Below are 24,491 nucleotides of genomic sequence, written 5' to 3' on the forward strand. Positions count from 1 at the left end.
TGTAATAATCCTGAAATGTGCTAAAGAAAGCCTACAGCCAGAGAACGTCCCTTATCTTATGCATCTTATCTGTTCTTTCCTTAAAATAAATTAGGGAAACTTTCTGAAAATAACAAAGTCTGAGATGGTCATTGCAGACAGTTCATTTAAGGTTTGAGGAAAATAGAAAGTTGTTTAACTAAATTCCTGAGTTTCTACTATATGTAGAAGGGCAGGGTGCCCTAAGGGAAAAATGAACCCACTGGCTGCCTCCAAAAGTTTACAGCCTAGTGGTGAATATACTGCAAATGTGAGAGAATATAAGAGCTTACATCAAGTAAGTGTGCTGATGAAATCACTGGAGCGATTGGAGAATTCTCCCTGTGGAAAAAATGCATCTAAGAAGGTTTGCTGTGGATGAATTTTGAGTAGGCTTTTAAGATAAGGCAGAAACATGATTTGGCAGAAGAAGAAGAGTGAAGCTATCCCCGGCTCTGGAAACAGAATACACAAGGGCTGGACTATATGAATTTGTGTGTTGTGGGGAAGGAGGAAACTTAAGACACTAAAGATGTTTGTAAAGCTTGGAGTGAAAGCTGCAAAGGAGCAAAACAGGAGGGCAAAGGAAAAACAAGAGGGCAAAAGAAAAACAGGTGGGCAAAAGAAAGTTGTAAAGGAGCAGCTAAAAGGATGCCTCCTTTGAATGTTCATGCTTTCCTAATAGTTTAATTTGTATAGCTGCAGACAGGGAAAGAGACCGGTTGGTACAAGATATGTAGATACTATATGCTGAAGGGGTAGCTGAATATGCCACCCCAAAATATGCCTTTCTGGCATAAGGATTATTTTGAGCTGAAAGCAATCGAGAAGTAGATACAAAAAATCTCTCTGCCTACCCCTATTTGCTTAAAAGTAGGACATGCATTTACAAAGGTGTCCCTCCTTCCCTCTCTACCAAGAAGAACAAAGGTTGATCACCAGGGATGACCTTAGGCCCTTGCTTGCCTGAATATTGCAAGAGGAATCTACATAACAGACTTTACTATATAACCTTTTGTCTACCATTAGTTTCCCATGTATTTGTTTTCCCACAATTTGCCACCCCCAGAAACTCAATATCCTTTCCCCTTGTCTTGTCTCTTCCCCACCAATCTGTTGTTCTTTGTTGACAATGCCATATAAACCAGAGTTCGAAGTCACCTCTTTGAGAATTGCTCATTCCCTGGGTATTTCCCATATATATATGAAGCCTATTTGTTAATAAACTTCTGTTTGCTTTTTTCTTTTTAATCTGCCTTTTTCTGCAGGGGTTCCAGATAAGAATTCAGAAGAATAGACCGAGAATTATTTTTTCCTCCCATACAATGCAAAATAGATGAAACTAAACTAAAATATATTAAACTGAAGTAAATATATGAAACTAAACTAAAATAAAAAATATAACAAAATATAGAAATTATAAAATAAAGTAAAAATAATATAAAAACATATGAAACTAAACCAAAGTAAACTAAGCTAAAATACATAGAACTAAACTTAGATAGGGCCTGTTAGGAAAAATATGAATACAAAATTAGACGCCAAAGTAGGAAAGAGCCTTTTAGTTCTAGCTAAAAGATGATTAGAAACTGTAGCATTGTAATAAAGTGTGGACATGCAGAAGAAAAGAGAAGTTTAAGACAACCTGCCAGAATGTATAGCTAAACGGAGACTGTACATCCTGGTTCTTTACAAGTCAAACACGGATATCAGTTTGATTACTCCAGAACCTACTTCTTTTTTGACCCAAAATTGTAATGCCCAAGCTTGTCAACTCACCTTCTTCACTAGCCTCCAATGAGAATGGCATTTAGCTGCAGGCAAAAATCAAATTCACCCTCCAGAGACAGAGACATGCCAACATTACAGTGATCTGAAAGTATTTGCTATTGGTTTAAATAGGTCCAGAGATCCGAGCATTGGTAAGCATTGCTGAAACTGCTTAACTTCCCAGAGTGACCTCTAGGAGAGGGACAAAAATATCTTGACTAAATAAAATAAGGTGAGTGCAAAAATTTAAAATTTTCATGAGATTCTAGTCATTCCTTTCCTAGTAAGTCAGACTTACTGTTTAATCCCTTACTCCTGAAGAGTAAGAAAGAAACTACTTTATTCACCTTATTATCTATGTAATAAGTACTATACTTGGGGACATGGTGGGCATTAAATAAATGTAAGTTCCATTCCCCTCTGAGAATCTCTGGAAATAAATTTACACTAAGACATTAGTAGGCATTTGCTCCAAACCTATGATCCTCAAAAGCTTCTCAGAAAATTGGCATCCTGGAAATTTCCCCAGATTTTCATATTGATATGGTTTGGCTGTGTTCCCACCCAAGTCTCATCTTGAATTGTAGCTCCCATAATGCCCATGTCATGGAAATGACCTGGTGGGAGGTAACTGAATCATGGGGGTGGGTCTTTCCTGAGCTGTTCTCATGACAGTGAGTAAGTCTCACGAGATCTGATGGTTTTATAAAGTGGCATTCCCGTGCACACACTCTTGCCTGCTGCCATGTAAGAAGTCCCTTTGCTCTTCCTTCACCTTCCACCATGATTGTGAGGCCTCCTCAGCCATGTGGAACTGTGAGTCCATTAAACCTCTTTCCTTTATAAATTACCCAGTCTCAGGTATGTCTTTATGAGAACAGAGTAACACACTTACGAAGTTTATTCCACATCATGGTAATCACGTGCTGATAAAATGGTCATTTCTTTTTTAGACACTGAAATAGTGTGTGACACTCGTATGTTAATACACATGGGACATAACACCATCTGTGGTATTTGTCACCAAAGACAATTAGCCAAGAGCTTTTGTTACTACTTCCTTCCTAAGCGAAAGTTACAGAACCACATCTAAGAAGCTGAAAACAAAGTAAAGCAGGAAGCTACCTGTCTGAAATATTCTGAGACTATCTCCTCTTTTTTTTAAACCACTAATCCTTGATGACATTTCATACTTTTGTTTTCTTGTTATTTAATTACCTATTGAAATACTGTAGGTTGGGGTGTCAGGGAGCACTGGAGCTGTGATTGGATTGGATGTTATTGTTGTTTGTAGATCAGAGTTTACAAACTGAAGACCCACAAAAAACATTGATTTAGCCTGTTGTCCTTTTTAAAAAAATGTTAGTTAATTGCCGTCATTTTAAATGAAGGGATTTTTGCATAAAGGTTACAATTTCTACCTTCTCATAAAAAGTGGAAGATCTGGCAACTCTGCACTAGCATTACAACACCAGATGGGGCTGAATGGTGACCAATCCCTTGCAGGAGACCTAGGTCCTCTGTTTATCAGAAGTACCACTTGGCCTTTTCAGTTATCCCTGCCCCAATAGGCATCTGAATTTGTAAAACTTGTCTTAGATTTTGGAATATAGATTACTGATGCATGGAAAAAATATCATATAAAGGGTGTACACATTTAGAGAAGTTAAGAAGTAGAAAGGCAAATCAATGCAGCCATAATAATCCTGTCATTTGTATTTTCTAAGGCACCATCAGTAAACACTAAGGTTTGTGATTTTCATTGAATAATAAAGACTAGCGCCTTTTCACTGAAACCTAGCAAACACCATTTAAGAATAAGGACAAAGGAAAGACTGCATAGAATGTCAGAACTAGAAGAAAACTGAGAGATGAATTAGTACAAAGTCTTCATTTTTGGAAAGATTGAGATTCAGAGATGTGAAGATCTTGTCCTCTTTCATAATAGCATCTTGATGGCAAAGTCAGGACTGTAGATCTGTACACTGAGGGTCTCTCTCTTACTCTGTGGCTATTCTTGCCTAAATTATGTCTTCCTCGACGTGTATAAATCAGCCAGTTTAAGAAAAGCATCACACTCTTCTAACTGCACATTTCACATTCACATTTCTGACATTGATGAAGAAACAGAGATGAGCAGTGACATCCCAGACAGTTGGCATGGTGTCACTCATCCTATATCAAGAGGATGGAAAGTGAAAGAATTGAAAGATCCTTAAAAGTCTCTTCACATTTTCTACATAGTACACAAACCTTTTCAACAATAGCCCTGAGGTCATCTTGCATCCACTTACTTAATTCAATAGACAAAACATTCACTATCCCATAAGGCAATCTGTCCTCTGTGTTGCTAGGTTGTTAGAAACTTTAACTGACGTTTCTAGGTGAAGGTGAAGGAAATCTATTTCTTTGTAGACATTAACCCATGTGTGCTACTTATATTTTCACAGGGAACATGAAAGATGCTCACTTTTCTACCTCACATCGCTTCAGTGCATTAAGGCAGCCTTCGTGTCTCCTGGAAGTTGTCACTTCTGACTAAGCATTCTCAGTTACTCAGAGCTGCTCCTGTGTGTGGCCAAGCTTCTGAACCTCCCACAATTCTCAACACACACTCCTTGAGTATTAAAATTGAACAATGCACTAACTAATGTTCTGAGAAACCAAGAGGTTGAGTCTCTAACTAGCTTTACCAAAGCCAAGCAGGGATCCAGAGAACAGAGACTTTCTGTGGCTTATAAACAGCAATAGTAAAACACTTTCCCCTTGGTAAGATAGCTTTGTTACTGGTTCAAGGAATCCACTAGTGACAAATGAGTTTCTGAATCACCGTTTACACCATAAACTAACTCTGCTAACGACTTAGTGAATGTTTGTCATTGTTGTCAATAATGGTATTGTAGCTCTGAAGTGTCCTGTACATGCCAATGGGTCATGGTGGTCCTCTTCACATGGCCATATATATCCCAAGATCCTTTGGGCCGCCAGTTGCCTAGTTCTCTACCTGATACTACTGATATTTTTTCTTTTTTAGGGAATGCCTCTTGGTTGCTGTGATTTTGGTCCAAAGCACTATATGTATCCTTCTTGGTATGGCTTTTTTTTCTCCTCCAATATGCTGGATTCCAACTCCAAAACACTCCTTGGTGGTAATATCAACAATTCTATATTTATTCACTGTTTTGTGTTTAGGTGAGCAGTGATCTGGTTTCTAGACTAAATAAGTGACTATCAGCTAGTCTTCACAGAAGTCTAGCAAATCCGCCAGTTCACCATGTCATCCACACTCAGAGAATCAGGGTCAAACTGGATGTCATGTGGTTCTGCCTCCTTCAGCTGTTTGTCTGAGTGATTCCCAAATTTTGTTATGAATAAGAATCATTGAGGATTGTATCAAAAATAGATTTTTATTTTGGATAATTTATATAAATACTCTGTCCTCAAGGGGGTGAAGTGTAACTCCCCATTCTTTAAGTGTGTACTGTACTTGTAAATTCTATCCAAAGGGTATAGTATGGAAGATGCTGACAGAAAAATAATTTTACAGTAGAGAAACCTGGCAAACATTAGTCCAGTCATTAAGATGAACATCTATAGTGATAAGTCATTCTGGTAGCATCTTGTCTTGATATCAAGGGATGAGAATAGCAACTTACCTCTAGGGTTTTCTTCCCAAAAACGTGTGATCTCAGTCCAATCATGAGAAAAACATCAGACAAATCCAAACTGAGAGACAGTTTACAAAACATCTGACCAATACTTCTCAAAACTGTCAAGGTCATTAAACATAAGAAAAGTCTGAGAAACTGTCACAGCTAAGAGAACATGGCTAAAGAGACTTGACTTACATGCAGTGTGGTATCCTCAAACAAAAAGGAACATTAAGTAAAAGCTGAGGGAATCGGAATGAATTCTGAAGATTCCTTAATAATGTGTAAATATTGGTTCATTAATTATGGAAAATGTACCACAGTAATGTGAGATGTTAATATTAGAGTAAACTAGGTGTAGGGTAAATGAGAACTCTCTGTACTATCTTCACAACTTTTCTATTCTAAGATGAAAAGTTTATTTTGGAAAATTGACTCTAGGGTCTTCTCCAGGGATTATAATTTAGGAGTTGTGTTTAAGGGGAAAGAGATTCAGCTTTGCATATTATTAATATACTCTTCTGTTGATTCTGATGCAGTCAATTCATAGCCCATATTTTGGGATCCCTGGTCTATTCCAAAGGTTCTTATTCTTGGATACACATTAGACATCTGTGTCCCATCTAAGATGCTCTGATTTAATTGAGCTAGAGTGTAGCCTCTTCATTGGGATTTTTTTAAGCTCCTTAGGCAATTTCAGTTGCAACCAAATTTAAAACTTATTACTCCTGTGTTGTTCACTATGGAAGTCAGTAGCCATATGTGGCTATTCAAATTAAAATCTAATTAAGATTAAATAAATTTAAAAATTCCTATAGGTATTTCAATGATCAATAGTCACGTGTGGCTAGCAGTTACTGTATTGGACAGTACTGATATTGAATTTTCCATCATTGCAGTAAGTTCTGTTAGACAACACTGGTCAATACCATTGGTATAAATGGCTGTGGTCCTCTTCCAAGGCTTCTGAAAGGAAGAGTCCCTATGAGTAATGTACAAGACAGGCTGCTCTAATCATTGGTAATTATTCAAATAACCAACTTGTCCTGGATTTCCTGGGACTTTTTAAGGCACTGCAAGTCCCATATCCTGCCTTCCTCGCCAGGACCAAGGAAACCCCTTGGGTACACCAGGAACCTTGGTCATCCTGTAGATTCAAGGTCTTTTGTGAAGGAGAGTTTCAATCAGTAGGAAGCTGGGGCAGTTTGGTCTAGTCAGCTTGAGAGAAAAGAGCTAATATTGGGTTCACTTGAGCTAGCTGGTGCCGATATTGTCTTGTGTGCCCAGGCTTTCACGAGGCTGGGATGTTGAATAGTGAGGTCATAGGCTTTGGCTTGATGATTTAACCTCATGCTCCCTACCACCTTGGTGGAGCCTGACACACAGGCCACTACCCACACCTCTGTGCATGTGCTTGAACTCAATCTCTGGTGTCAGATGGGTCTGGGTTTGAATCCCTGCTCTACCACTTACCAGTTCTGGGGCCATGCAAGTTATTTGGCTTATTTGAGCCTCCATTTCCTCATCTGTAAATGGGAAAAATAGTATTTCTTATGGTTGCTCTGAAGATTAAATGAATTTATGTATGTAGAGCAAATAGCTCATAGCATTGTCTGATAACTATTAGTTGATTTATTTTTATTTGCCCTCTCTTCAGAATATCCTTGACCATTTGCTAAGCATTTTCTGTGCTTAATTCAGTTCAGTTCAAGAAACATTTACTGAATGTTCCAGGCTCTAGGAATGCAAAGATGAAATCAATTTAGTCTGCCTTCAAACACATTATAGTCTAGCATGAAAGCTGGACATATTATTATAGAACAATATAGTGAGTGCTAAGAGAGAGGCAAACACAAAGTAGTATGAATAAATATAGGAGGCACCCTTAACCAAAATGAGTGGGGTAGAATTGGGTAGGGAGTCACGTCTGTAATCCCAGCACTTTGGGAGGCCGAGGCAGGCAGATCATGAGGTCAGGAGTTCGAGATCAGCCTGGCCAAGATGGTGAAACCCTGTCTCTGCTAAAAATACAAAAATTAGCCAGGCATGGTGGCAGGTGCCTGTAATTCCAGCTACTTGGGAGGCAGAGGCAGGAGAATGGCTTGAACCCAGGAGGTGGTGGTTGCAGTGAGCCGAGATTGTACCACTGCACTCCAGCTTGGGTGACAGAGCAAGATTCTAGCTAAAAAAAAAAAAAAAGGAAGTGGGTAGGGAGGGCTTCCTAGGGGAAGGGGACACTTAAACTGAGTTTAGGAGGATATGTAGAGTATGCTAAGAGAAGACATGGCATTATGAAAGGAGTTAGAGGAGTGAATGGGGGAAATATTGTTTCAGGCAGAGGATCAGCATGAGCAAAGGTCCTCAGTTATGAGCTTGTCTGACTCGTTAATGGGAAAGTCCATTGTTCCGTATCACCGGGGCAATGTTGGCACATATCAGTTCTGAGTTGGAGTAGATAAGGTAGGAGAGGCAGGAAAAAAATGTAAGTGCAATTGACAAAGGAAAAATAGGTATTATCCTCCTTTTCCAGGAATTTAAAACATCTTTTAAAGCTCTCTGTTCTTCGTGGTTAAACCTAATTTCTCAAGTTATCTTTGGTGACAAGGAGGATGTCAAAAGTTGTTCTGTCTCCCAAATCTGACAGGTGCTATATTCTGCAATCTGACATGTAATTTTGTTCTTTCATAAACAAAAATAAAATACAATAAAGCTCTTGAAGGTGCCTTGTGAATCTTATAAATGCATTACATTATCTAGACACTCTGAAAAGCATAAAGGAGGGATACAAGTTTATTCCACTTTCCTAGTTGGCCATTACAGGATCATGGGCATGTAGCTTTACAGTTTTCTGATCCCTTTCCTAAGATAAGACTTATGTACTATGTCTTAAGTGTCTGCTATGATCTTAGTATGTCTCCCAAAACTCATGTATTGGATTAAACCCTAGGGCAACAGTGTTGGGAGATGAGGCCTAATGGGAGGTGTTTAATTGATAAGGGCTCCACCTCCATGAATAGATTAATGCCACTATAAATAGGACTTGTGGGAGCAGGTTCGCCCTTTCTTCCACCATGGGATGGCATATCAAGAAGGCCCTCACCAGATGCTGGCTCCTTGATCTTGGACTTCCCAGCTTCCAGAAATGTGAGGAATAAATTGCGTTTTTAAATAAACTATCCAGTCTCAGCTATTTAGTTATAGCAGAATAAACAGTCTAAGGTAGTGTTTATTAAGTGTAGTAAGTACATCTGATGCCAACACCATTGGTAGAAATACTTTTTGGAAACTGAGAAACTGGTATAAATGCCTTGACATGTAATGGCAAATACATTGAGTGGTGAGATGGGAGTATGTAATAAGCAGGATAATGAACCCTCCCCGCAAGATGTTCAACTACTAATCCCCTAAACCTGTGGATATGTTACCTTACACACAAAATGGTGACTTTGCAGATATGATTAAATCAATACTCTTAAAATGGGAAGATTACGTTGAACTATCCTGGATTATCCATCAGAGCCCAATATATTCACAAAGGTCCTTCTAAGAGGGAGACAGGAGGATTAATGTCAGAAAGAGAGTTTGAAGACGCTCTGCTGCAGGCTTTGAAGAAAGAGGAAGCAGCCATGAGCCAAGTGGATGCTAGAGACTAGAAAAGACAAAGACATAGACCCCCACAAGAGCTTCCAGAAGGAATGCCTTGATTTTAGTCCACTGAAAATTAGTTTTGGACTTCTGACCTCAAGAACTATAACAGAATACTTTTGTGTTGTTTGAAGCCAGTAAGTTTGTCATAATTTGCTAGAGCAGCAATAGGAAACCAGCACAGGGTGTCACAATCTTCTGGGTAAGAGTTCACCTCTGCACTTTTGTTGTCTGAAAAAGTGACGATAATAATAGCTAATAATTACATCGTGCTCACCATGGGCCAGGCAGTGTTCTAGGTGCTTCTAACCTATTTACTCCTCATATCTCATTGCCACCTTGTGATAAGGCATGAATATTAACCCTATTTTTCTTATAAGAAAGCTAAAGCACAAAGGGGATACAGTGGTAGTAAATGATAGCTTTGGAATTTCAACTCTGAATCATAACCCCCGTGTACTGATCCAAAATGTTTGCCTTTACACAAAGTCAAGGTCTGAGGGCCAATTGTCACTGCATTCCTTCTTCACATCCTCATGTTGCATGGTTCTTCTCACATTTAACATACCATGTATCTTCTCTCTGATCTTCTTACATTTTGAAATAAATGAAAACATGAAAATAAATCCCTGAAATACCAGCCTTTACACCCTCATAGAAAGGTGTCCAAATCAAATTTTGTCCAATCAAATTTCCCATAAAGAATATTAATTATGCTCAAATGAAGGACAGAGCAGAGCCTGGTGAAAATCCCTGCAGATGTGGCGGGATGGCCATTGTGCCAGTGTAGACTCCATGCCTTTGTCTTTGTGGGCTGTCTTAGGAGAACTGTTTGTGACTCTCCTGGAGAATTTCAAAGGTGGGAAATGGAAAGGATGCCTTGCTCTCATTGTGTCTTCTCAGAAAAATGAATTTTATGAGCTGAACAAAATAGTCAATGAGTATGATCAGTCTAGAAAAAAACAATTTCCACAGCCCAATTTTTCAGCACCAGCAGAAAATCATTTTTCTTACTAGACATCAATATTTTATGGATATTTGTCAGTATTTACATGGCCTAATCTAAATCTACACAGTGCTGCACCAGTGCTCAAGGAATTTACAATAAATCATAATGAAATAATCTTACTAAGATGGTGCATGATGTTTGTAGAATAACGTGTCTGGAAATTATTCTTGGATATGTGCTTTAGCTTGGAATTTATTTTATAGTGTCCCTGAACTGCAACCAAGTTACCAAACACTACTGTTTTTCTTTCTTTCCTTCTTCTTCTTCTTCTTCTTTTTTTTTTTTTTTTTTTGACACTACTGTTTTTCTAACTGTTCCATAACTCCCTGGATACATGGCTGCTGGCCCCAGGAAGGAAGTATCTGGCCGCTTGACTGGAGATATCTTTGCACACACACTCATACCCATACAGTGTTGGTTTCTCTCACTGAAGAGATTTGGATGGGATGTGAAACTATAAATCTCAAACCCAGGCAATAAGATCATTTAATCACTTACTCTGAAATTTATTTTCAATTATAAGTCTTTCCTGATTAGCATCATAGATTATTTGAAAAAAAAAAAAAAAACCTTGCAAGAAAAACTAAACCTTGAGTCCTCTTTTAGTATGTCTCTTTATTTCATCATAGTCTGATTATTATCAGTGCTTTGGATATACACTACCATAATCAAGGAAGAAATGATGTAAGAATCATAAAGGTGAATGCAAAAACTCTTCTCTTTGGTGTTTAGATGAACAGTCACTTCATAAAGATCCCAAGTACTACACAGACACTGCGTGAGTCAGAAGCATGAGGAAGGGGAATCCTTCCTCTATTCAAATTGCCCTCCTACTCAAGAAAATATGGAAATTTTGCTTCACATGATTCCTGTGATGAAAACTAATGGATTAACCCCAAATGGCCAACTTTATATTGTACTGTGTAGATTTTATATTTTAACATTCAAACAGCTGTGTTTTCTGGTTGGTAAAAGTTAGACAAATCCCAAGCAGTATAGAGAAATCCTGTTATGATTTAGTCTTATGCTGTTTAAAATTTTCTAATAATTGTTAGTGCAATTCTTCAAAGATATATATATGTATGTATATGTGTGGGCGCCATTAATCAAACAGATCTGATATAGTAATATGAGTGACCAGCTGGTCATGGCTGTAAAATAAAGTCACTCATTCTGGGATTTTTCTCACATGTCCACAGTCCAGATATACTCATAGTGCCCACAAAAATATTTCTTTATGAGTTTAGTGAGAACCCAGCAGACAAATACAAAATCATCGAAGCTATTCATTGATGCTTGAGATGAGGGCTTATATCTTTGAGAAATGACAGGATCACCTGGTATCTTAGTCCATTTTCACACTGCTATAAAGACATACCCAAGATTGGGTAATTTATAAAGAAAAGAAGTTTAATTTACTCACAGTTCCGCATGGCTGGGGAGGCCTCAAGAAACGAAACTCATGGCAAAAGGGGAAGAGGCGTGCCTTACATGGCAGCAGGCGCGAGAGAACGAGCAAGAGCAGGGAAAACTGCCTTATAAACCATCAGATCTCGTGAGAACTCACTCACTTTCATGAGAACAGCACGGGAGAAAACGCCCCCATGATCCAGGCACCTCCCACCTAGCCTTTCTCTGGACATGTGGGGATTATGGAGATTAGAATTCAAGACGAGATTTGGGTGGGGACGTAGAACCAAACCATATCACTTGGTCTCTCTACTTCCTGTCAAGTAGGTTAGTGAGCAAAGAGGAAGGCTAGAGAGGCTTCCTTTGAACAATCTCCTTTCTTTTCCAAACTACTTCTTTGACCGGCTGCTGGGTAGACTCTTTTGTCAAAGGATGGTCCCTACTTATGTTGCTAATTTGCTCAATGACAAATTAGTAGACAAAGCTAATGCACCAAAAAACAAACAATAACAACAACAAAACGAATGTAGTTATAATAATGCTAACGTCCAAATTCCTCTTTGTAAAACATAGACCTGTCAACCTTGTCTCCATACTTCAATTCCTGCTTCCACTCACATCCCTCAAGAACTTGATTTATAAGCAGTGTGCCTACCATAAAATCATCACTCCCTCTATGTATTTATAGACGACTGAAGGAATATCTTTCTTCCTTGCATGCTACCATGGTATAAGAGTTTTAAAAGTCCGTGCTAGGCAGAGGCAGCCCTTTCTGCCCCTTTCTGTTCTCAGTTTATTAGGAAATGGCCTGAAATTCCAGCATGACGGCAAGCTGGCATCCTCTGTGGAATGTGCAAACCATGCCTGCATCTGCCCATTACCCTAGCTCAGTGTCTGTGGGCATTTCTGCAGTTGTCCTGAAGGCTTGGCGTGTTTATCTCCCACAGGCAGCTGAGCCGCCTCCCGTTTCATGAGCAGAGCAGTGGAATGCAGTGGAAGAGACCCAGGCCTCCGGCCACCCAGATTAGAGAGTTTTGTGCTGAGGTCCCTATATGGTTGTGTTAGACTGAACGACAGGCTCAAGTCTGTCTTTGTTCCTTGTTTGGGAAGCAAGTGGGAGGAGAGCAGGCCAAGGGGCTATATAACCCTTCAGCGTTCAGCTTCCCTGAACACCACCCAGTGTGGAGAAGCCCAGCCAAGCACTGTCAGGGTAAGTGGTGCCAGCCCAGGGATATGACTTATAGATTCCAGTGGCTCTTTTAATTACCCAGAATAACAAGACATCATCTGCAGGGATTTGGCTGGGTTCATGCACTGATATTTCTGAATGAAGGTTGTTCTACTAAAATGATTGTAGCTTTTGGCTTTAATGATCTAACATTAAAGACAAGGCTAATATGTAGTTTGGTATGATGGAAAGGGTGGAGAAGAATATGAAAAGTTTATTAATGCATGTCATCTATAAAACGTTCATACTAAACAAGCAGCCCAGATCTTGCAGCACAACACAGGTGTGCAGGTTAGCTGTGTGCAGTAAGTTATACATTTATTTGTATTTAGCCACTGGAAACTCTGAGATTTGTTTTTGGTTCTGATTTGGTGTAGGGATTTTTTTCACTGGGCTGTATTTTTGGTGCAGCTAAGGTGTCTGGAAGTGGATTTCAGAAGTGAACAGAGAATAGTTGCCAAGTCTTTGCGCCTGAATTTGTGTACTCACTTCTGGGTTTCCCTGGCTCTAACTGGTAGTGTCTTTCGTTGGAAATGTATATCTCTTTTTTGTTGGAAATGTGTATGTGTGACCTTACATGTTCGGATCTGCATCATTGGTCATTTGCAGCAGAGCACAGCAGGTGACCAGCTGAATTTTTCTCTGGAAAGAAAGAGGGAGGGAGCAGAGTCTGCATCTGACAGCTGTGTGTGCCTCCCAGCGGGATATCTGGTTTGCATCTCTCTCAGCTGAAAGCTCCCCTCAGCCTGGTGAGGCAAGTGTGACTGTGGAGCCAGCCCTGCCACCCCAGGCTGAGCTTCACTGCAAATCAAGGCTTGGCAGCTTCAGCCCAGACTGGAGTTTTCATGCTGAGATTTTCCTAGCTTTTTGTGATTCATGACTAAATATGGTTTGCGTTTCAAGACCAATGAGCTGGGAACTGTAATCTTCTTTCCCCTCCCATCAACGACTCATTTTTGGCACAAGATGAACTCTAGTCAGTTGGAGCAAACCCCCTGACCTGGGTGCAGTTCCAAAAGCAGACGCTCGAGCGTGTTTTACCTAATTAGGAAATGCTTTGCTCCAAACCGAGCTGCTCATTCAGGTTAGAGAAGAGCTCTAAACCACTGAGCGGACTCTTTCCAGGGACACAGTGACTTCTTCAATGACAGTGCTCCTTTTGGACATTATAACATTCTTCCTTGATTTTCTTTTTCTTTTCTTTTCTTTTTTTTTTTTTTTGGCCAAGTAAAAAAAAATTTGCTGAATTTTGAGATTTATTTTTCTGCATTCTTGCTGATGCTGAGGGTCAGCCTACTTTTTCTGAGTATAGTCAACCCCTCCTCCCAAGCCATCACTGCCCAACAAAACAGTTATTAAAAGTATCCCGGCATTCATGGTCACCATACCTTCCCATTTTCAGAGACCATCCTAATTTGAAATGTTTTGTCCTCTTTTCAGCCCTTACTTTTGGTTTGGAAAGTGCACTCAGCACATCCATACAGTGCCTGCCTATCCCCTGGGGCTGGCTGCTTCTGAGAGATAAACCAGGCTCTTAGGCTTCTTCCCTTTTGTCTCCTTTACAGTTCTCACCTCTTTTCTAAAGCTTCTTAATCTGCTATGCGGGAAGTCAAATCACAGGAATGTCAAATATAATTCAGCATCTGGAAAGGGAAAAGAAGGGTGGGAAAGGAAAGGGCAAGCCATTCTTAAGTCCCATTTCCATTCTTGCAAGTGGAATCCACATGTTGATTATTTTTATTCTAAGCCTGGAGCAGTGAGGAAAGAAAGCAAAGGTTAGAAACAAAGAGATCTGGATAATGAAAATAATCACACAGTGATAGTAATAATAATGATGATAAAATTAGTATTTATTGAAAACTTAGAGTGTCTCTGCTGCTATAAATTATTTTGAACACTTTAAAAATCCAATCTCCATAAGAACTCCATGAGGTATGTCTCGATATCATTACTGTTTTATAGCAAGGAAATTGTGGTTTAGAGATGTTAAATAACTAAAATCACACAGCATCTAAGTGTTGGAGCCTGGACTCAAATCCAGGCAGTCTGTCACTGTGATCTGAAATCTTCGTTGTCCTAAATGTATCAGTTCAAGGCTCTTGGACAAGTCACTTCAACTCCTTAAGGCTTGGTTTCCCTGTCAGTTGATATAATATTACATGCCTTGACTTTAAAATATGTCATCTCAATTGCAGTTTTATGTTCTTTGCAAAGAATTATTTTACATGAAGCACTGCTAAGGAAGTTTTAGGCCTTTGGCAAGATGCAGGTTTGATTTTGTGGGAATGTTTTGGCAGAACTCCAACTCTGTAATAGCTATTTTATTTCCCTACTTCTCAGATGTATCCTTAAAGAACTGCCTTTTTTATATATGAATTTGGAGGTGCAATCAGTTCACCCATTTAAAAGAAGAAATTTTCTCAATTTGAAATCCTAATTGAGATCGCATTGCCAGGCAGAAAACTCTGGGTGTCCTTCTCTTAACGGAACATTTCAACCTAATTGTGATTAGAAAATTGGAAGAGAGCTTGAACTGGAAGCCAAGGGTGGTTAAAGGGTACCTGATGTCTGCCTGGAGCTCTGCCTCTAATGCCCTGTGTGCCCTTGAGCAATCACTTCCTGATTTCCTTATTCGTGAAAATGAGAGCATTGGATGAAAATGTCCTCTAAAATGCCTTCAATTTCTCAAATTTGTAAGTTGATATGCTGCTGCAGCCCTTCTAATTTTACGAAAGGATCCAAGTATAAAGTAGGTTATTTAAAATTTTGTTTTATCACCAAAGAAATACATATTCAATATAGAAAATTTAAAAAAATGACAGAACCAAGGGAAGATAATTAAAAACACCCACAAAACCCACCACTTCATCATAACCCCAGTCAACATCTTGCTAAATATGATTAATCTTTTTGCAATGCATAAAAAATGCATTTTTAATGAGATGTACAATGTTACTGTTTCTAACCAATGACTCTTACATAAGAACTACCTTTTGCTTATCCTCTTACTCTACCTTTTTAATGGCAGTAAAGTATTCTACCATATGATATATAATCCATCAGGCTCACCCTCACTTGTTGGACTTCTAGTTTAACAGTGACTTTTATTAACAGTGGATAATTGCAGCCCCTAAAATTTAAAGCACCTTCTCAGAAAATTTTATTTCAAAGCTTCTCTGAGGGTAAAGTAAAAGTCCTTATGATTCAAAAAGTTTTCTCCATTAAACACTTGACTATTTTAACATTTCTAAATTTTTACATGCTGCCTCTCCCTCAAAAATCTAGCTGTTTGAAAAAAATTTCAAAAAGGTAGAGCATATCTAGAAAAATGTGCATCTGGGTTGATACAGACAGGACAATCGAGATGCTTGTTTAACATAAGGTAGGCAACTCTCTGCAAAGATCTGGTCTCAAGAGTCTGGAGTTCCCATTTGTGCTCTGCAGTTTATTTATTCATTCACTGGCTCAGTCCACCTTTAAAGTGCTCAGGAGAACACATGAGACGCCGGTCACTACACTAAAGTTGTATAAACATAGAAGTCAGTTTCGGAAGTCAGAGTTTCACCTTACTGAAACCTTACAGTCTAACTAAACTACTTCCAGATATGTGCTATATTAGATAAGGGTCACGGGAGAGCACTAGGAGAACAGAGGAGGCCCCTCAAACCCAGCCTTGGAGGTGGGAGTTGTCAGGTAAGTGCCACAAATGCCCAATTTCAGCTGAGGTTGCTTCCTCCCTGTTTTCTATAGAATCCTGTGAAGCAGCTCCAGCTATGTGTGAAGAAGAGGACAGCACTGCCTTGGTGTGTGACAATGGCTCTGGGCTCTGTAAGGCCGGCTTTGCTGGGGACGATGCTCCCAGGGCTGTTTTCCCATCCATTGTGGGACGTCCCAGACATCAGGTGAGGAAAATTATGATTGGAACATAACAGGGCACAGAGTGGGTTCCTCTGTGTCCATGTTTATCCACAGATTGTCTATCTCTTTCTGCCCAGAAGTTATGTATCCTTGTTAAAAATATACCTCTCATGATTAAGGTCCAGGAGTAAATGCCAATTTCACATACAACGTAGACAGATTATCTGATGGGTGTCTATCAGATACAAAGTGTGCCCCTTTTTCATGTGTCCTTCTTGTCTAAACATAGTCATCATCATCATCAAAATCATTTCCTCACCATCAGAAATGCTTATACATTATCCTGATGTATATACCAAAGCTACTGTTTGGAAAGAAACTACAATAAAAGTCCAGGTCACTTAACCATACAGAGCTGATGTTAGATGAAGGCAAGCATGGATACCAAATGCAATTTTACATAATATTAGCTGTCAACAAAATATATTTGGACAGCCACATGGTAATTCTACATATTATGCGTAAACAAAGTATTGGTGGCATCACATGGTAAAAACTCAGTAATTTCATCTCAGAAAATCTCCTTCATATCAGAAATGTATTTTGTGCGTCGGGGCTATCTGATTGATGTTTATGCCTCTCTGCTTGGGATATACTCACGAGAATAAATAATAGAAACCTCTCCCAATGAATGCAGTCTGTCTGAATTTGTTGATCTTTATGCAGTGGAGATATTCTGTACAAGTCGCTATTTTACGGGTCCATAGTAGCCACGGCTGTTTTGTAGTTCTGAAATAGTCACTCCAGTGCAATTTAAAATCTAGTAACAGTAATTTTTTAAGAGCTTCACTATAATGATTTTTTTAAAAATGCAGCTGACTAATTTAGGCAAATGTCTTCACAGTTGATTGGTATGAACTTATCCATTAGAAATCAAGCCTCAAGTGGTTATTTGTAGATGCAATGCTTTTGCTTATAATAGTTAGAAAATAATACTCATATTCTTTTGGGTAGATGATGACTTTAAAAGTACACTTTAAAGGATTTATAAGGCACAAAATTCCATTTAACAAATATGTAAAATTGTAATCCTTCTCTCAACAAATAATTATTGAGTGCCACAAATGTGCCGTGCAATTTGCTATAGTGATGGACAAGACAGACATAGTCTCTGCCCTAAAAAAGCTCATCAAGGAACATAGGAGATAAAAATACAAAGTAAAGTTGACTTTCCCCCAACATCTCCTTTTATTTGGAGGCAATTCTGGTCTTTTTCCAATCAACTACAGAATGTTGCTTAAGAGCATAGTGGCAATGAGACTCAATATGTTTATTGTTGCTGATAAGCAGAAGAGGAACTTTCCATCTAAATGATTTAACCTTTTGTGGCTTGACTGTAATTAATTCACAAGTTCTGGGAGATGCTGACTCATAACATGTTGAACCTTTTTAGGGGGTGATGGTGGGAATGGGACAAAAAGACAGCTACGTGGGTGACGAAGCACAGAGCAAAAGAGGAATCCTGACCCTGAAGTACCCGATAGAACACGGCATCATTACCAACTGGGACGACATGGAAAAGGTATGGGAGGTTTGCTGCAGCTTGGGCCCTCAGGATACATAATCCCTGTGTTCCCTGATACAGAACACCACGCTACTGCTGGGGAAGTAACTGGCTCACATTGTTCAACTTTACTTTTACTTGTTAATGTTCATTCTGGGTTATTACCCATTGAAAAAAAAAAATCCTGAAATGTTTCTTTGAAAAAATTCCCTTGCCAGGCACAGTTGCTCACACCTGCAATCCCAATACTTTGGGAAGCCAAGGTGGGAAGATCGCTTGGCCCAGGAGTTTGAGACCAGGCTAGGTAACATAGCGAGATCCTATATCTACAAAAAATAAATGAAATTGGCCAGGCATGGTGGCACACACCTCAGTCCCAGCTACTTGAGAGATTGAAATGGGAAGATCGCTTGAGCCTGGGAGATGGAGGCTGCAGTGGGCCAAGATCCTACTCCAGCCTAGATGAGGGAGTGAGACCCTATCTCAAAAAAAAGAAGAAAAAAATCCTGCAGGGCACAGTGACTCACACCTGTAATCCCAACACTTTGGATCACTTGAGGCCAGGAGTTCAAGACCAGCCTGGGCAACATAGCAAAACCCTGTCTCTACTAAGAAAAAAAAAAAAATGTTTAATTAACAGTGTGTGGTGGCATGCAACTGTAGTCCCAGCTACTCAGGAGGTGGTAGGATCATTCAGGCCCAGGAAATAGAAGCTGCAGTGAGTTGATCATACCATTGCACTCCAGCCTGGGCAACAGAGCAAGACTCTGTCTCTAAAGAAAAGGAAAAACAATGTCCTTGCCTATTAGGGTTTATTAACTAATTAGTGGATGACAGTTCTGTAGATGAGAAGAGTAGCCCTTTGCCACTGCAGGGAATTAATCATCTGTTGCTCATGTCAACTCGGTTGCCCTCCTAGGACAAGCAGTGCATGAGCAGCAGCTCAGAGAATAACCCTCCTTTCATTCTCATCACGGGCTGTATGGCTATCCCTCTCAGTGCAATACAGCTAAAGAGGGCTTGAAATGCTTGAAATGCTGGACCTTAAACAGCCCATTGTTGAAAGGTGTTCATTAACTCACTCTAAACATCTAAATTAAAAATGTTTTTGTTTTCACTATAGTAAACAGGACTGTAACATTGCAGATTTGTTACATTTCTGACTGTCTCTCCACACACCGAAGCACAATAGCCACTGAAAAAAGCTTTATGACAAATATTTTACAAATTATTTCTCTGTGTTGCATTACATGAGGCCTTATCTCCCAGACACTTATAAAAGAGCTAATGAGAAGAAGAGCTAAATTCTAAGATTTTGATGTTTAGTCATTAAACATTACAGACACCAGTGATCAGAGAAAAAACAGAAGAAATAATGAGAAAGTGACATAAAAATTTTAAATGCAGCAAGATATATCAGAATCACAACATCTGACCTTTTATTTATCTATCAGCTCACTACTACTACTACTATTACTACTACTACTACACACACACAATTTGTCACTTAAAAAAAATACATAATGCTGTCAGAATTTATCAGCAGTAATGCTCCAAGCTCTATCTTTCTACAAAAATTTCCTATCAGTAGGTTTGCTTAATTGAGGATTCCAGATTTGGTAAGATTGCAGTTTGCACAGAGAAAAAGATATCAATATCAACAGGAAAATATTATTTTAGGATTTCTCCATGGAGTGGACAACATCTTAGAATGTATCCTCCTAGAGAGAGACTATTAGAACAAAAAACTTTCCTTAGTTCTAAAATTTAAATTCAAAGTATCTTCTGGTGGGGGTGAAGAGAAAGTGAGAGAGAAGGAGAAGGGTTGCTTGTTGAGACTGGCAGGATATTTTGAGCAGTCTGCTGCTTTCAATCCACTAAAGAAACAAAACTTTGAGAAGTTTCATTTCCTTTCCATAAACACAAATCCAAAACAAAAGAAAGTGGAATAAGATAGTCTTTAAAGCTAATTTTGCTTTTGCTAATTTATAAGCTTTCATCAGCAGTTCTTGTTTTGCTCTGTTTTGATTTTGGGTGAATCTCATATTCCTGGCTCTGGTGGAGAATTTTCATGCTTTTAAAGATTAATTAATTTAGTCCTTTTTGCAATGGTTTGTTCTTTTTGGCATCTAGGAATTAAAGAAAGTGCTCAACCATAAAGCAAATGTAGTTATGTCCAAAGTACCTTCACATAGACACACTATACATAGGTATGGGCCTTTTGGAAACAGATGATGGCCAAAAGTCTCACTGTGAGTGGAAGATCCAGAGTGCGCTGATAGAGGAAGCTTTTCTCATCCCTCGAGAGCAAAAAGGGTGATGGAGGCAAGAGTCAGGGAGCCCTGTTCTCTTCTTCATGTACATTGCAAAGGGCAACTTCTCTAGAAGCATTAAAAGTGTCAATCAAGTTTCCAAGTAAGCATCATTTATTCATATATACATTTATTTGTCTTTTTATTTACAAAATTAAGTCATTTTCCCATGAACATTAAAATGGAAAGAGAGAACAAAGAAAATAGAGTTGAATGATAATAACATTGATTCTGGGCCAGACACTGGGCTGAACAATAACTCAAAACCTTATTTATTTGCACAAAGACCCAATGAAAAACACACTAATTATTTTCATCTCTCTATTATGAATCATGAGACTGAAGCTGAGAAGGGTTAAAAACTTGCCTAAACTCACACAACCAAGAAGTGTCCGAGCTGGGCTTGAACCCAAGGTTTGATCAAGGGTTGTGCCCTTCACCAGTATACCATCCTGCCTCACAGATCTGGGTTAGGGATTCTACTCAGTCACTTACTAGATGAGAATCCTTTGGGAAGGTCCTCACACACTTGGAGCTTCAGTCTCTGCATCTATAAAACCATGGACACATGAGTATTTGTAGCACTTCCTTTGGTCTTGGTATCAGGTAGCTTCTGGTCCCTTTTTGGGAAATGCAGGGCCTCGTGACAGCACATCATTATGTTTCTTCTCTGTCCCCCCAATTCACTAGATCTGGCACCACTCTTTCTACAACGAGCTTCGTGTTGCCCCTGAAGAGCATCCCACCCTGCTCACGGAGGCGCCCCTGAACCCCAAGGCCAATCGGGAAAAAATGACCCAGGTAAGTATGCTACCCCAGCACACAACACTTTGGGGTCTGGGGAAAGTTCTGTTAGAAGGAGGCTATGCAGGACAGCAGAGAGAAGGCCGGAGCTAGGAGTCCACCAACAGACTGACAACCTTCAATGAACTCAGGGATCCCAAAGGACAGGAACAGCTTGACGGTACTTGCATCCTTCCTGCAGGGACCAGCCCTTCGCCTCCAAAAGCAATAGGAAATTTAAAAGATTTCATTGAGAAGGGGCCACGTTTAAGTTAAAATGTCTAAGGAGAAGTCACTTCAAAATGCAGCATCACATACATTAGGAATTTGGGTTTTAGAGTCAGACATATCTAGGTTTGAAAACTGGATCTGCCACTTATCAGTTATGTAACCTTAAAGAATCCCGTTAATTTCTCAGAGCCTTAGTTTCCTTGTCTATAAGTTGGGAGTAATATTAATACTATTATTTTTCTAAAGGATTGATGTGAACATTAACAACAAGGTGAAATGACAGATGTGTATCATGGTTCCTAATAAACATCCAACAAATAATAGTTATTATTGTCATTATTATTACTTGTTTGAAGCTAAAGACCTTATGATAGAATCCCATCCAGTCCACCAGACAGAGGAGTTTTCTAGTTTGGATGAGCTATTAAATACCAACATTATGGTCAAGTACTAGGCTCAGCATTTTACATTCATTGTCTTTTTAAGTTCTAGCAATGTGAAGCAGGAACTATGATTATATTGTTTATATAAATGAAGAAATTGAGGCTCAGATACATTAAATGATTCTCCCAGGGTCACATTGCCAGAACTGGCAATGTCTGGGATTGATCCATGATCTTCCAGCATTGGAGAATCATAAATGTAAATAACTGCAAGGCCTTTTCCTCAGAAGAGCTCCTGGTGCTTGCACCAACCCACTAGCACTTATTCTCCACAGGGAAACATCTGTAGGCCTGAGAATCACTGTATGTCACAAGAGATGTTGCTTCTGATGAATTATTGTTCCTGTCAATGGTGTGAAGGCAAAAAAAAAAAAGGTGGGAAATTATGGCTCACTAGCGAATGATGTCAGACAGTCTGGTTAATAGAGTAGGCAGGGTCTTACAGAGGGAGAAATGAAGACCCATGGACATCTGATGCACAAACTTCTCACAAGTGACCTGGAGGGGCTTGGTTCTAATCTTGTCCCTGGAGTGCACCAACTGGGGCACTGACATTCTATGTGGTCCTCTCTATTACCCGTGGGCAGGTCCTGTCTTCCAGGAATCAGGGCCTCTCCCACTGCAGCCAGAATGGCCTCAGATTCTAGGGTTAGCATTGACCCAGCAACTACATAAAAAAGTGGAATCGACTAAATGGAACCTCAGGCAAATCACAGAAATGGGGCGAATCCTAGCCAGCCTGAGATTCAGATTTAAAAGTTTTCTTTCTTTATACCAGAGAAATCAAAACCTGAATATTGTCTTCTCTTTTTCTTCTGGCTTTGACATAGTTAACAAGCCCTAGACTGTCTGCACTGGAAAAACTGGAGATCTCATTGAGTCCAAACTCCTCCTCTGTTTATAGTTAAGAGACCTGGAATGAAGCCACTAGTAGTCAACTACTAGTTTGGTGACTATTAGTCAAAGCCAGGACCAGAGACAGAAGCTAGACTTTCCTTTCCCTTGGCCAAGCCTTATGTGCACACTGCTTCTTCCCCTCCCCACCCTGTCAGGCCACTGATGTCATGGCTCCCCATTCACACCTTCATTTCTCCTCTTTATGTGATCAGGGCTGTTCTGATCCTCCTTACTTTGGCCTCCTCTGCCCAGAACAGGTCAGGGCCCTCTACATCCATCAACCAGGTGTGCTCTCCTGACCCATTCTTTGTCAGATGGGAACCTTTACTAACAGCTCTTTGGATTGCTTTGCAGATTATGTTTGAGACTTTCAATGTCCCAGCCATGTATGTGGCTATCCAGGCGGTGCTGTCCCTCTACGCCTCTGGACGCACAACTGGTAGGTGACTGGGAGGGGCAGGAAGCTGGTTGGAGTGCACCACCAGAGATGGGACTGAATGGTCATTAACACATGGGGGTGATGGACTGGGGCTGAGTTAGAATGAACACGGCCCAACCCAGCCTTAAAACATCTTCTTGTGTTCAAAATAAGCCCTCGACCTCATATTTCTAGCAGAACTTTTTTCTACTGTTTTCCTCTTCCTGTTCTTCCCTTTTTTTCATCTTCCCCAAGCCCTGACCCACCTCACCTCTCCTATCACATGCCCTCTTTTCTCTTCTTAAATAAGAAGCTCGGAAATTCCCTCTCCCCAAGGCTTCCCTCTACTTGGCCAGCAAGTAACCACATGCCAGCTGCCATGGTGACTTCTGTCATGCCCAACTGTCTCCCAGGCATCGTGCTGGACTCTGGAGATGGTGTCACCCACAATGTCCCCATCTATGAAGGCTATGCCTTGCCCCATGCCATCATGCGTCTGGATCTAGCTGGCCGAGATCTCACTGACTACCTCATGAAGATCCTGACTGAGCGTGGCTATTCCTTCGTTACTACCGGTGAGGCCTGTGGGAGATAAGGGGCAGAGGGGATCAGTGTGTTGCTCAGCAACTTCCAGGACAATCCTCACTATCCAAGGAGATGATAGGATGAAGATTTGCAAATGGCAAGGCCTGGCTCTAATGCACAGAGCAAAGCATATCTTTCTTCACTATGTGAAATTGCAAAATGATTACACTATTTCCTTGAGAACAGTTATAGATACCCAGTGTTATGCATTAGTCAGTGTTGCATACTTGATTTTTTTTTAATCCCCTCCATTAGCAAATAGATAAAGATTGTGCAAAGACTGAAGATAGCATGGTGTGGTGATTGGCAGGAGACATTGTGATAGGACTGGAGTCCCAACTCTGCTACTCAGTAGCTCTGCGAGCTTGAACAAGTTAACCAACCACAGTCTCTTTATTTGTAAAATGCAGATAATAATAGATCCTATATCACATGATTGTTATGAGTATTAAATGGAAGAATGCATGTGGAATACTTGACATAGAGTAAGTATTCAATAATTGTTAGCTATTGACAGTGATACATGTTAATAGCTAACATAGTGACACATATGTATTCAGATTCTAAGCCGGTGCACCCAGTCCTCCCTCACAAGAGGAAAGTGTCAGCATTGCCAGAAACATGGTATGTCCTCAGTGCTGGTGGCTCCAGCTACCTGCCCTCCCCTTAG

At 39.9% G+C, this 24,491-nt stretch overlaps 1 protein-coding gene across 1 annotated transcript in view; it reads left to right on the forward strand.

Moving 5' to 3' along the window:
- The window catches only part of ACTA2 (actin alpha 2, smooth muscle), a 53,693-nt gene that overhangs the window by 23,497 nt on the left and 5,705 nt on the right, over nucleotides 1–24,491 (forward strand). The window contains exons 3-7 of the mRNA XM_023225189.2: nucleotides 16,481–16,632; nucleotides 18,042–18,170; nucleotides 21,155–21,265; nucleotides 23,173–23,257; nucleotides 23,650–23,811. Of these exons, the coding sequence (XP_023080957.1) occupies nucleotides 16,504–16,632; nucleotides 18,042–18,170; nucleotides 21,155–21,265; nucleotides 23,173–23,257; nucleotides 23,650–23,811 (616 nt within the window). The 5' untranslated portion in view covers nucleotides 16,481–16,503. The remainder of the gene's footprint in view (nucleotides 1–16,480; nucleotides 16,633–18,041; nucleotides 18,171–21,154; nucleotides 21,266–23,172; nucleotides 23,258–23,649; nucleotides 23,812–24,491) is intronic.

Source organism: Piliocolobus tephrosceles, chromosome 9, assembly GCF_002776525.5.
Source record: "Piliocolobus tephrosceles isolate RC106 chromosome 9, ASM277652v3, whole genome shotgun sequence".
Lineage (NCBI taxonomy): Eukaryota > Metazoa > Chordata > Mammalia > Primates > Cercopithecidae > Piliocolobus > Piliocolobus tephrosceles.